This window comes from Callithrix jacchus, chromosome 8, assembly GCF_049354715.1.
Source record: "Callithrix jacchus isolate 240 chromosome 8, calJac240_pri, whole genome shotgun sequence".
Taxonomy (NCBI): domain Eukaryota; kingdom Metazoa; phylum Chordata; class Mammalia; order Primates; family Cebidae; genus Callithrix; species Callithrix jacchus.
In genome coordinates, this window is record NC_133509.1 from 49,811,781 (window position 1) to 49,824,414 (window position 12,634).

Sequence of the window (12,634 nt, forward strand, 5' to 3'; positions counted from 1 at the left end):
TTAGAGGGGCAAAAAGTCAATAGGTGCAAGTCCCATGAATTTGGCAGGAAAATGCCATAACAGAAAGGACTTTTACAGGTTTTTTTTTGCCACTGCTCCTCCCACCCCAACCAGTATTTTCAGTCCATTAAAATCTGTATCCAGGCCTTTTCCAGTTTGAAGCCACACTGGCGTCAGTGATGAGCAATCCTTCTTGTTTGTGCAGTCATTCATTATCTCCATTACCAAAAGGAGAATGGAGGACAATTACATTGTTTGGACGAATCAGAGTGTTAGGAGGAGTATTTGTCATGGTGGCAGAGTGCAGCACCTGACAGGCAACGATTGATGGCCAGGAATGAGTGTGAGTGGCCAAAGCAGCCTCATAGGATGCAAATTACTGACTGTGGATTCCAATTTATCCTGTTCATTTTTCTTGCCCGTGCTGAAGACCATTAGTGGTTTTTGAAGCAGTGAAGGGGTCATTACTAATGTGGGTAGGCTCGAAGCAGGAGGGGGAAAGGAGGGGAAAAGCCTTCTGTAATTACACAGCTTTCAGGAACAGGCTGGAGGCCCTAGCCAAAAAAGTGTCAACACCTCGCAATCAGAAAAATTTATTTTCATTTTATGCTTAACCCATATTAACTCAACATTATCATCTTTCTTTGTTAACATTTGCAGAATATTAAAAGCCTGGCTCCTATATTAATACAAATCTAGTTAACCCCTTTAGCTATGCAGAGGATTTTGTTTAACCTAATGGCATTTGGGTTTGCTAATAAGTAATTGTGCACATTTTGGATAATGTATGCTATTACAGAAGATGAAATACCTGAAGAATAAAATCTTAGATGATTGAAAAACATTCAGTCTCTCAAACACTGGAACGCTTAGAATACTTTGAGTGGAATATTTTGTTGTTCCTAATGTCACCCTTTAATAATGTTGATGGGATGTATTTATTACAAAAGCCTTTGTAGTTTACCAACGACTTTGACATGCTAGATAAAAGTTTACTTTTTTGTTTAAGAAAATCAGTGAATTTAGAGCAGGGATCTACTTAACAGACATATTTCATAATTATGTATACACAGTCGAGTGTCTTTTAAAGTAAAGATATGGACCTAAATTAACAATCCTTGATTTTAGAATGAGAGCAGAAAGTGGGCTGATCATGGGAGAACTGTTTATTATAAATATTGGTGAATTTCAGTGGGAACTAAAGGATTAGAAAACACCAAAAGCTATGGCTTAATTCTCTTATTGTTGTGGTGTGAGGTAAAATGTAAAATTTCTGTATGAAGCATTGCACATAACTGGCTCCTTTTGCTGTGTGATCAATGTGTGTGACCCTGTTAACTCAGAGCAGTAACCAGTAACAATGAAAGAATCTTCTATTGTCCCATAAAGGAGTCAACATAAATATACTGTAAGTAAACTGTGTTGTAATTGACTTGGTTGCCATGGCTTGTAAGAATAGTTGTGATTATACACTACCTCACTTTCTAAACTTTTACTGTCCATAATCTCAAATTAACTAGAGAAGGATGATTCTATTGAGCCATCTCACAAAGATAATGTAGAATAAGGGCTTTATGTAGGCTGTCTAGGAAGGAGAGTAAAAGGGGCCTGAACCCAGTTCCCTTAGCGCAACAGAAGCGAGGTAGATGACCAAAATTCTGACACCGTCACAAAAGTGCTTTACATCCTGACTGATTAAAGAAATTGAATAACGGGCACACCTTGTTTTTACTGCTGGCCCTACAGAGTGTGACAGGAACATGGGGCTGCTAATACAGGTTTCTGGGTTCTTGTCCCTGCCCACATTTCTCAGCACATTATAAGAAAAATGCGAGTAGGAAATTCAAGCCATAGACTAAAGAAATCACCAATGGTGGTTTTGTTCTTAGAAGTAAGTGACTCTTTCTTAACTTCTGATCCATATTTTAAAACATTTGTTTTTCCATTAGCATCCGTACCCTTCCGAAGAGCAGAAGAAACAGTTAGCGCAAGACACAGGACTTACAATTCTCCAAGTAAACAACTGGTGAGTGACCCAAAAATCAATGTCTTTCTCCCATGGCTAAAATGAGATTTCTAAATAATGGTCTTCTCTCTTGCTCTCTCTCTCTCTCTTTGTTTTTTCGTTTCTAAAACTAATGAAATCGAGGAGGATAACTTCTGTGTTTCTACCTCGAGGTGTGAAAGGAGTGATTAGGGAGAGGAAAAGGTAACCTAGGGAAATGGTTTATTGTAAGATGTGTTCCTTTTCCTTTTCTGGTTCCCTCTTTTCTTTTCTCTTCTCTATCACTCTTCCTCTCCATCTCACTTTTCCCATCTCTGATGCTTTAAAATTCTCGAATTGAACCACAAATTCGGCTCAGGTCATTCCTGTTGAAAATAGTCACACCGTGGGTTTTTGCACAGTCCTCATACAGAGTTATCAGTTCTGGAAAGGATTCTTTTGTCTTGGCTTTGAGTGGTGATGTAGATACAGGCTTTTTAGTATCTCCTAATAGAAATTTATTTACCCTAATTTTTTTTAAATAGGAGAAAAGGCTTTTCCATTTTTGCGATGTGGTAGATTACTCCTGCGGTGGCGTATGAACCGTCCACCCTTTGTATACAGCTTAGAGGGTAACTGAGGAAAAGGAGGGGCAGAGGATTAAATAAAATGATCACAGTGGCCAAGAAATGATATAGGAATTACTTATCAAAATACTGGCCCAGGATTTATCAGCAGCTTAATTTTGTTCAGTACATTCTTGGGGTGATGTTCAGATTAATTGAACTGACAGTTCTCTTTCAAAATTCAGGGAAAGTATTTGCACGGATTTCAGGCCTTATACAAACTTAATTACATGGAACTCCATTTTATCATTCTAATTCCATGTAGCAGAGGTTGTATTTACAAATGAGAAGTCTCTGCCTTTATTCACAGCTTTCCTTAATATATTTATCAAAGCAGGTTCATTTACAAAGTGCTCTATCTGTGGGATACAGGCAGGCAGACATTAACAAAGCTTTTAGGTTTATCAGGCTCGCTGCCTGATGAGCTACCCGAGGGTCAATTGATTTTGTGGTTCTGTGATTCATTTTTTTCTCATTTTTCTAGGATCACAATGAGAGACATGCTTGGAGAATTAGCCAGTTTGTCTGCCTTATCTGTCAGGCAATTTTTTTTTTCTCAGGGAAGTCAAGCTACTTAAATTGGCCACAGGAACTGCCGTTATCTGACTTTAATGCACCCTATAGTGTGGATAGCATTTCAATTACACCAGTAACCAAAGCTTAGCTGCAGCCCTTTTCATGCCTAGTGCTGTACAGAAAGTGATGTGCCTACCTACAGAAGCAGAAAATTGAGTTGCCTTGCTTCTGTCAGGGTGATTAATGCAGAAATAAACTGCTAACCTGAAAAGAAAGGCAGAAAGAAAGGATAGACAATACAGACTTGAATTCACTTTAATTTTCTTCTGAAGATTGGAACTGTGTACATTTAAAGACACCCTTTAGACCAAAAACTTGGAATAAAGTCTGTACACATCCCCCTCTGGAGGGGAATGTGTATGTGATTATACACTGATATGAGCTTCATAGTGTAAATATATATATGTAAACATACATATTCTCATTCATGTTCCTAACACAAGTTATCAGTGGCCTGAAACAGGAAAATAAATGCATTCTTTGTTAACTATAGGAGACTTGTTTGCTCTGCACATTCTTTTATAGCATAGACTGACTACCAGACTGAGCTAATATATATACCTTGGTCCATGATGCAGTTAACATTGCTTTAGAGTCATAATTTTTGTACTTTTGAGGCAATTGAGGGAGCTCGTGATGGGAGTTTCTGAGAAAAAAAATATTTCCACATGGATATTTGGCACTGATATTTGATTTTGTTCATTTTGAAAATACTGTTATGTATCATTCATTACCTGTAGTTCTTGATGTAGTCTTTGCACCTGAAGGATGAAGAAGTGTTAGTATCTAAAATCCAGCATTTCCCACAATTAGACACCTGGCTGGAACTGGAAAGAACACCCTTCCTTTCTGAATTCCATTGAGCCCCAAGGCATGTACAAGGAGTTCAGTGAGTGTGATATTTTAGGTTTCTTGTTTCTCTATTATTTGAGCCGTATTTGTCACAGAATGCCAAGGGTTAGGATGTGACAGTCTGTCACACAGCATACTTCCTGTAACACAGCATAAACGTTGACACCTCCGTCTCTACAAAATAATTCCATCTTCGTAATTTTCACACTTCCTTCAGAAAAATCCTATAATCCTGCCCTCGGGTCCAAGTCTTAGTTAACGGCTACTGTAACTTTGATAATAAGGTGTGACTCATGAGGATAGTACAGCAAATACCTCTAAAAGACTACCAAGAATTTAATGTAGGTCCCAAACTTCTGGGGATTTCAGAAAGAAATTTGAAAGCAAACACCACTTACTTTACTGCATTTTGAACCTGCCCAGTGCCTTGATGAAGTCAGCTTCAAAACAGAGAAAGCTATTCAATCTAATTTCAAAAGCCCTCACAGTCACTGTTCTTAACCACAAAGTAATCACTAAGAGAGATGAGAAGAGTGGACTATAAACTATTTCTCCAGGGCCTGAGAGCTCTCAGTCAAAAAGCAGAGGGGATCAGAGTGTAGTTCCTAAACAAACTCATTCAGTCAGCTGTGCTAGGAAATAATGCGCACTTCTCCGACCGAGGCACCCAAAGAATTAGAGCAGTGAAAAAGCATAAAAATCAGACAATCATGGCAGACTTGCTGTTCTGGTTCTGCTTCTCACTTACCTCTTAAAATAGAAAGGCCACACAAGGTCAGCGTAGTTAAGCAGCACGGAAAAATAACATCTATACTAATAAGCAATGGAACATGGCTTCACGCACTTGACAAGGGCAATAAGCAATAAAAACAGACCTGTGACTATCAGCCAGTAATGATGAACTTTAGAACAAATAAGCAAAAAGGAAGTTTAGGAGATAATTAAGAGAATTAAAGATGGCTTGCGTCTCTGCAGTCAGTGATAGAAATAATCGTAATGGGCTTTTCCAGTGTATTTACAGTGGGGAGAATGCAGAAAGTGATGATGCAACCAAATCAAATGTGCTTCAGGAAAGGAGTGAAATTTATGACACTCAGTCATTTTTTGTACAGTTCGCTCTCAGAAGTCCATAAATCATCAATCACCTAATTAAGACTTTCTTTTAAAAGATGATAACAGATCTTCAATGTGTGCACCTCACTGTCAAAGCTAATCATAAGTGATAAGACTCACCTTCTATGCTGGTTAGTTGGTGGAGAGGCAAATCAGCTGTAAAGCAACCAAAGTGCATGCATTAGGAGAGAGGAATAGCAATGAACCAAATGTCCTCAACCTGAATAACCTCCTTGCAATGCAAAAGAAAACATGGTGTAATTTGACTGAATATTGATTAGAGCTCTAAGGGTAATATAGCATGATGGGTAAGCACTCAGGCTCGAGAATCAGACCGTGTGGGGTTGAAATCCCAGTTCCACCATTTGATAGATGTTTGACCTTCAGCAATTACTAAACCCCTTTAAGACTTAGTGCTTTCATCTGTAAAATGGGGATAATGGTCATGTATATCTCATATAGTTGTAAGACTTTAAGAAACTCTGCATGCTAAGTGGTGATAGTGCTGGCACATATAATAGCTATTGTTAAAACAGTTAAAATAAGTAACTGTAAAAATGAAAGAGAAACATGATTTCATACAATGATATAAAGAAGACATTAATCAGCTTACAAACAGGAATGGATATTTCTTCCAGGGGGAAATAGGCATATTTAAGGGAGAAAAGTTTAGTACTGACAACTTACTGTGCCTAGCTTCAGTATTAAACAGACGGACTTTTGTAGCTTCTCAGATGATAGTTTTTTACAGTTCTTTGATGGAAGCGAGGTAAGATTAGGGAACCCTAGGAGGTTAGTGGCTTCAAATAACTGTGAAGGTTAGGCATTTTGAAAGAAAGTTTTGGGTATTAACACTGGTATTTTCTCAGGAGACATACTTAGAAACATTCATTGACAAAAGACGAAAAAAGATTATTTTCTAATGAGGAAATCCTTGTTTGAATCATTTGGTGAGATGAATTTATACACATTTTTGATAACAGTAATCATTGAAATATAGTAGTCTTTGACAATTAAAATCCTTTAAGCTAAAATTACAAAAGAAAAATTATGACATTTCCATGTTCTCATATAACTTCTTGATGCTGTATCAGAATTATAATATTAATTTAAATGTTCCTATTTCCAGATTAATTTTAAAAGAAAGGAATACTGTACTTTTGAAAACCCATATTATTGCAGTAATTATAGCCTAGATTTACCAACAAACACAACTCACAGGGTGACTTATTGACAGAATACAGGTACACTAGGAATAAAGGATTTACTTTCTTCATAGAAGGCTGTCTCCAGGCCTCCAGATAAAAAAGCATGAAACTGAAATTTCAAAGAACTTTCCAGTTGAAGGTGGTTCAGAGATTTCCTTTGTATAATGGATTAAATGTCCTTGTACGGCCTTTCAAGCTGAGATTAAATACCTGTGTCCTGTTTGCCCCACCTTCCCATCAAAATGGTCTCACATCATTCTAGGTCTAACGGCTTTTAATAATCAACGCCCACTTTGTAGCACTTCTTCATGGGAAGTGGCAGTTTTGCTTTTCTTATTTCAATTTGGTCCCATTGATGAATTTTTCAAGAATATATAGGAGCTTGTTCAATTACAATTGAAGGACTGTGCCGAGAGGGAAGAATCAGTTTCCCTTTCTAGCCCTCTTCTCTCTCCCTTTAGGAAGGCTCATTAACCACCCAGGTGACTTGGTTTTCTAATGTGTGAAATGGAATGATCCTGACACAAAAAGAGGATTTGTATGTGAAAACATGTTGTGGGTTAAAAGTGCTCTGAAAATAAAATGTAGCATTGTTAGAAGAACTTCTCAGCCCTGATTAAAATATGGACAGGAACAGAGTGGTAGCCTAAGGTAAGCAATCATTTTTCCTCCTGGATCCATCAACCCAGATAGATTTGGGTGCCCAGATGTTTTTCTTTGCTGCTTATACTTGAAGGGCAATAATAGTGTTGTAGGTGGGTTTCAAGACAGAGGGTCAATTTCAGGCCTCGGTCAGTGAATCTCCAAGCCCAATTTGAAGCCTAATTAGTAGGAGGCAGGGTAAGTGCTAGAAGAGGTTGCACTTCTTTACAGCAAAGAAAAGTCATTTTCAAAGGTGTGTATGTTGTCATTCCACTGCAAGGAGAGCAGACACCAGGAAATATGTTGTGATATTAGGACATCAAGAGTAAGCTGGGAATTGAGGAAAATAATTTTGTAGTAAACATATGGAATAATTGGTCAGTGGTGCAAGAAGTCTAAATGAGGTACAGAGACAGCTGGACACTTTCATCTCAAGAGAAAAAAGATTGAAGGAAAGAATGATAAACCAGGGAGGTGGGGTTGAGATAAACCTAAAGGGAACAAGCCTGCTGGACTAGATATCCTCTCTCTGCTCAGCAATTTCCACCGCGGCCATTTGTTAAACGCATAGCTGCCATCTTCAGTGATTATTTCCAAGTAACATCTATGTTTCTGAATAAAAATCCATTTGAATCTCAAGTCAGATTTGCCAGGTGCTAGATTCATTGTCAGCATTTAATGTGCTGAAACTGCCGATGCTGATGAAATGAATACAAAAAAGCTTTGGTGAGCTCTAGGTGAAAGTGCTTCTCTGTCAGATCACTTCCTGTGCCAGAAAAATCAGTGGCCATGGAAAGAGGCAGAGATGCCAAGGGGTGTGATTCCAACCAGCCCCATGAGGTCTTTTGCTAAACTGGAGCATTTTCTTACCGGCAGTCGTTCATGGGGTGAAATAACTGGGCTTGTATTAGCAGTAGAGTTTCTAATCTCTTTGCATCTCTGTACAGTTTCCAGTCACTCTGTCTTCATGGTCATATAATCATTTCTTGGAGACCTACAATTATTTCTGAGAAGAAAACCAAAAGAAGGTGGGAAAAGAGATTAAAAGATGTGAAAAGAAAAACACACATTATTCATGTTTAACCAGAGAGATCGCCTTGAAATTTAAGTGGGTTTCATTTTGCTCTATCTACAGGAAATGTAACTGGGGGTGACCAGGGCATTGGCACATGGCATGCCAATTCTGAATAAGAGGAAGCATTACCATATCTTCCCCTTTTACTTCCTGCGGCAGGTTCATGAGATTCCCACACTGAGTGGAATGCTGGATGTATTTATTGTACCTAGGCAGCTGTGCCTCCAATCTATTGCTGTGTCAGATCAACATTTCTAGACACCCTTCTATCTCGTAGAGATGGGAGTACCATTTCCAGAAATTTAGATTCAGACCAAATTTGGGCAAGCAGCTAAGACTCAGCAAGAGCCTTTTAAAAGTGGTAAACAAAAGGAGTAGAGGGGGAAATAAAGGAAGGGAATGCCAGCGAGGGGACTCAAAGGGGAGGTCTGCTGCAATCCTTTACGTTCAATTATACCAGCTCCTTTGTGCTTTTTCCCTTTTGCTCTGCAAAGAAAGAATGAAATATGGTTTTCATAGCAAGCTGGCAGCATTATCTCAGGATGCATATTTCTTTGCTTGGTTGGAATGCCAATAAGGGGAAAAAAAAGTTCCTAGTTTAGAGGAAAGTACAGTGCTACAGAGAAAACACAAAACAACACAAAAAGGAATGCAACAAGTTTCTGAAACAGTTCCAAAAAATGCCCCTTAAAGAAAATATTTAAACGAGAACTTTTGGGAAGATAAAATTCCTCATGCTGAAAGTAACCATTTTTCCAGGGTCTCTAAATATGGGAAGAAATTTGGCCAAAAATATAGACTCTTTTTGATATTTGAAGATTTTTAGAATTAGCCTCCTCTCTTTCATTGATGGACACAATAAACTCCAGACAAGTCCTGTGTTAGGCACAAGACTCTACCTACTTCTGCACTTCATTATACCAGTATTTGGATGGGAGACAAAGTTTGCTCAAATAAGTCCTTTATCCATCTCAATTGGCATGATCTACATGGTTTCTCAAAGTAACACAGAAACAAAAGTCTATATTTCAGCGGGTTGCATGATTTAAAGGAATGTTATTGACTTAGCGATTTACTTATTTTTAAACAGGAAAAAAATTGAAGATAACTCATTGCAAATATTACACAATTATCCCATAGCAACTGATTCAGTAAGTATTCCTAGCCCCAGTCACAGATGGATAAAGTAAAATTGTATTTAAAAAAAACATTTTTTAAAAAAGGAATTTTCAAATTACCCTCTAACTTATTTTCTTGAAGGCAGAAAATAGAAAGGGGGCTTGTAAATGCAAAATTTAAACGAGCCCCTGAATTAGAAGCTATTGAAAGCAAGCTAAAAAGATAGATCAGAATATACCAATACCATATTGTTTACTTTCTCTAATTTTTTTACGCTTAAAAATAAGTCCTGGAGGCCATAACCTGGTTCTAAATCTCCAGTCCTTTTTACTATGGTGATGCTTTTACCAGTACTTTTTTTTTTTTCTCATTTCTTCCATTACCCACAGTATTGAGTATTCTTTAAGTTCTTTCCAAAAATTCACTCTCAGAGAAATAAGTGCTTTATGAATAGTCTTTAGACCAGATCCTCATTCACTTCACTCATTCATTCATGCATTGATTCACTGGAGAGCAGCCTTCTAAAATTACTTAATTGAGAATCTGCTCTGTTAATGAGTAAATGTAGGTCCTATTAACCTCGTGATCTTGAGGACTTGTTTTGTTGTTGTTGCTGTTGTTTTCATTGTGTTGGATTTTTCAAGTATAAGAGAGTGAGCATTGGTTAGGTGGCGCTTCCCGGTGCTTACTCCAGGAATTCTGTCCAATTCGCCACACTCAGAATTGTTCCCTCTATTCTCCAAATAAGGAAAATTATTTTTTATCTGCAAAATTATTAGAAGCTGGGTAGAATACATAGATCTTTAATGTTGAAAAAATATTGCTTTCTCCCAGTCTTTTTCCTGCTTCACTGTTTTTATTGTAATTATAATAGAAAACCTTGCTTCCGGTTTTGTTTTGTTTTTGTGCATGAATCAGAATTGTTATTGCTGACCAATCATTCAGTGGAGATTTTCAGCTAACTCCCAGCCCTCATCCAGAATCATTACTTGTGCACTCAGGTTGAAACACATGCAAGTTTCTTTCTCCTTTTTCCCCCATGCAAGGTAAACATTTAGAGATATGAGATTTCCCATGTGTCTCTAGATACACCTTATCTTTTAGATAAGTCCCCGCAGGCTGAGGTTTCAGGCTGTTTAATGTCGACCTCCTAAGTTCCAAACTTCCTTAAAGCTTTTAGATAAGCAACAAACTAGCAGTAATTACTCAAGGAGTGGATGGAATAGTGAAATAATCACCAAAGATCTGGATTCAAATCTACTTCAAAACCCACACATGGAAATCTCTTGTATGGTCTTGGCTAAATGGTATCAACTCAATTCTTGAGGAAGGAATAGGTCTTCCTTCACGAAGAGTATCTCCTAAGAATGCATACTAGAGAAATCCTTTTTCTGTTATTGATAGACGGATCTCCTTTAAAGAGATGGTCACAGATGTTTGTATACTTTTACCTATCCAGTATTGACATTTCTGTAATTTCAAAGTCAAAACGTCTTCTATTTTAAAGCTAGATTTTGAATATTAGTTCACTTAAAAATTATAAAACGCATGCTACCTTTCTTGATCTCTGCACACGGTTTTCTAAAATTCAGAAAAATATACTCTTCAAAAGAGAGGATTCTGATTTCAATAGACTGATGGCTAAGCATTCTCAAGCTGCATGCAATCAAACACATTAGGAGATGGGCAAAATAGTCATGGTGGTGGTGGGGATTTTGATCTGATTTTCATTGTTTTATTTGTCAGCTCATTTAAAAGGATGCACGGGGTTCTTGAGTGCCCATGGGCAAATTTCCTTTTCATAAAGGTTGTAGAAAGTAGCACTGTGGAATTTGGTCACAGGTTTCCTGGGTGACCTGAGACCGGGTTAGATAGGGTAAATTCCAAATACTTTCTTAGCCGTGAGTTAGTAAATCCTGACAGTCTTGGATCTGTGTGACTCAGGGTAGTTCTTTGCTTGGCTTTGCTCTTTGTGGGTTTCCTGTTATCCTGTGATGTTCCCATGGATTCCGTGTTTCCGTGTTTGTGTTAGGTGGAATGGGCTGCTGCAGAAGAAGAATGTGGCGGGGGTGGGGGATGGTAGAAAAGTAGAAACTGCCTGTGGAATACAACAGTAAAAGTCATAGGGATTAACTTTTCCTTGTGATTTTTTTTTTCCATAATGAAATTACTAAAGCAATGTCAGTAAACAGGAAAGAAGTGATGTGTAAAATAATTAGCACCAAAGGGAACTTAATAGGTTACTTATTAAAATCCATAGATGGATTCTATGACCCCATCAGGTCCAGGGACCAGAGATCACATGACTCCATGTGCCTTTTCTGAGGTGAGCACCCCAATGCATTTTGTCAGCTTACTGGCTTCTGACATTAAATAAGCTTCAGGTATGATTTATTGAGGAGCCTTTTGACAGGAGTGAGAAACTGAAATCTTCTAGTCCTTGCTGAGCCCCAGCTCTATTTTCATTACCTTCTCCAAGTATTACATTTAGTCAACCGAGTTATGTGTAGTTCTGGGAGAATCTCTCCTGCTCCCAGAAGTCATTGTTCCACTCATAATAAAATTATGCTATCAATTTGCCACAAGAGAAACACTGGAGTTCACTAAATTATTGCCATGTGTTTTGCACTAAAGACAAAGTGATACCAATTAAAAAAACAACCACCCCTGGATTCTATTTTTAATAGTGTGCAGGGAGGAGCGAGACTGGCTGGCAAGGGAGGTCATGTCTCCCGTCTACACATTACAAATTTCATTTTCCTTAATTAGAAAATGGCGCTTATGGAGAATGAGCAGGGGGTTTAAGTAGGGAAAGAAGAAAGAATGAAACCTGAGCTGAGCCCTAAATAATATGTCAGAAAATGACAACTTTCATCCCACAAGACTATTTCATTTGAAAGATTTGCTAGGTTACATTAGGCTCAGATAGATTTTCCTGGAAATGGGGCCATAACCCACAGACTAAAACAATGCCCCAGTTGCAAAGCTCTGCAGGTAAGTTACATCCATACTTTGGTTTCATCACAGCCACCAGTACTCGTAGCTCCTTCTTAGGGTGACATTTTCAGAATGCTGTGTACCTAGGGATTTGAGCATCTGTTACTATGTAAGAGTGTCATGTCCTTAGATTATCCGTGGGAACTAATATCCTGCCATCTCAATTTATCTTCCACTTGATTAATTAAAGACTTGCCAATACTTTGGCCGCAGAAGGAAAGCTTGCCTGTCCCATACCCTAAGTAAGTAATGCCTTCCAATTTACCATCAACTTAGTGATGAGGTGAATTCAGAATTTTAGATATTATAAGTCAAATCCCATTACATCAGAAAATCTTTATACAGTAAAAATTTCCAGCCCAGGCAGTATTTCACTAATTTTAAATAATACTTTTAGTGACACAATTTTATTAAGCAGTTGTGGGCAAGCCTCTTGCTGTGT

At 38.0% G+C, this 12,634-nt stretch overlaps 1 protein-coding gene across 8 annotated transcripts in view; it reads left to right on the forward strand.

The window, feature by feature from the left end:
* The window catches only part of MEIS2 (Meis homeobox 2), a 208,841-nt gene that overhangs the window by 148,719 nt on the left and 47,488 nt on the right, over window positions 1-12,634 (forward strand). For all 8 annotated transcript variants that reach the window (XM_009005587.6, XM_009005586.6, XM_003733947.6 and 5 more), the window contains exon 9: window positions 1,950-2,026. In XM_009005587.6, coding sequence (XP_009003835.1) covers window positions 1,950-2,026 — 77 coding nt within the window. The remainder of the gene's footprint in view (window positions 1-1,949; window positions 2,027-12,634) is intronic.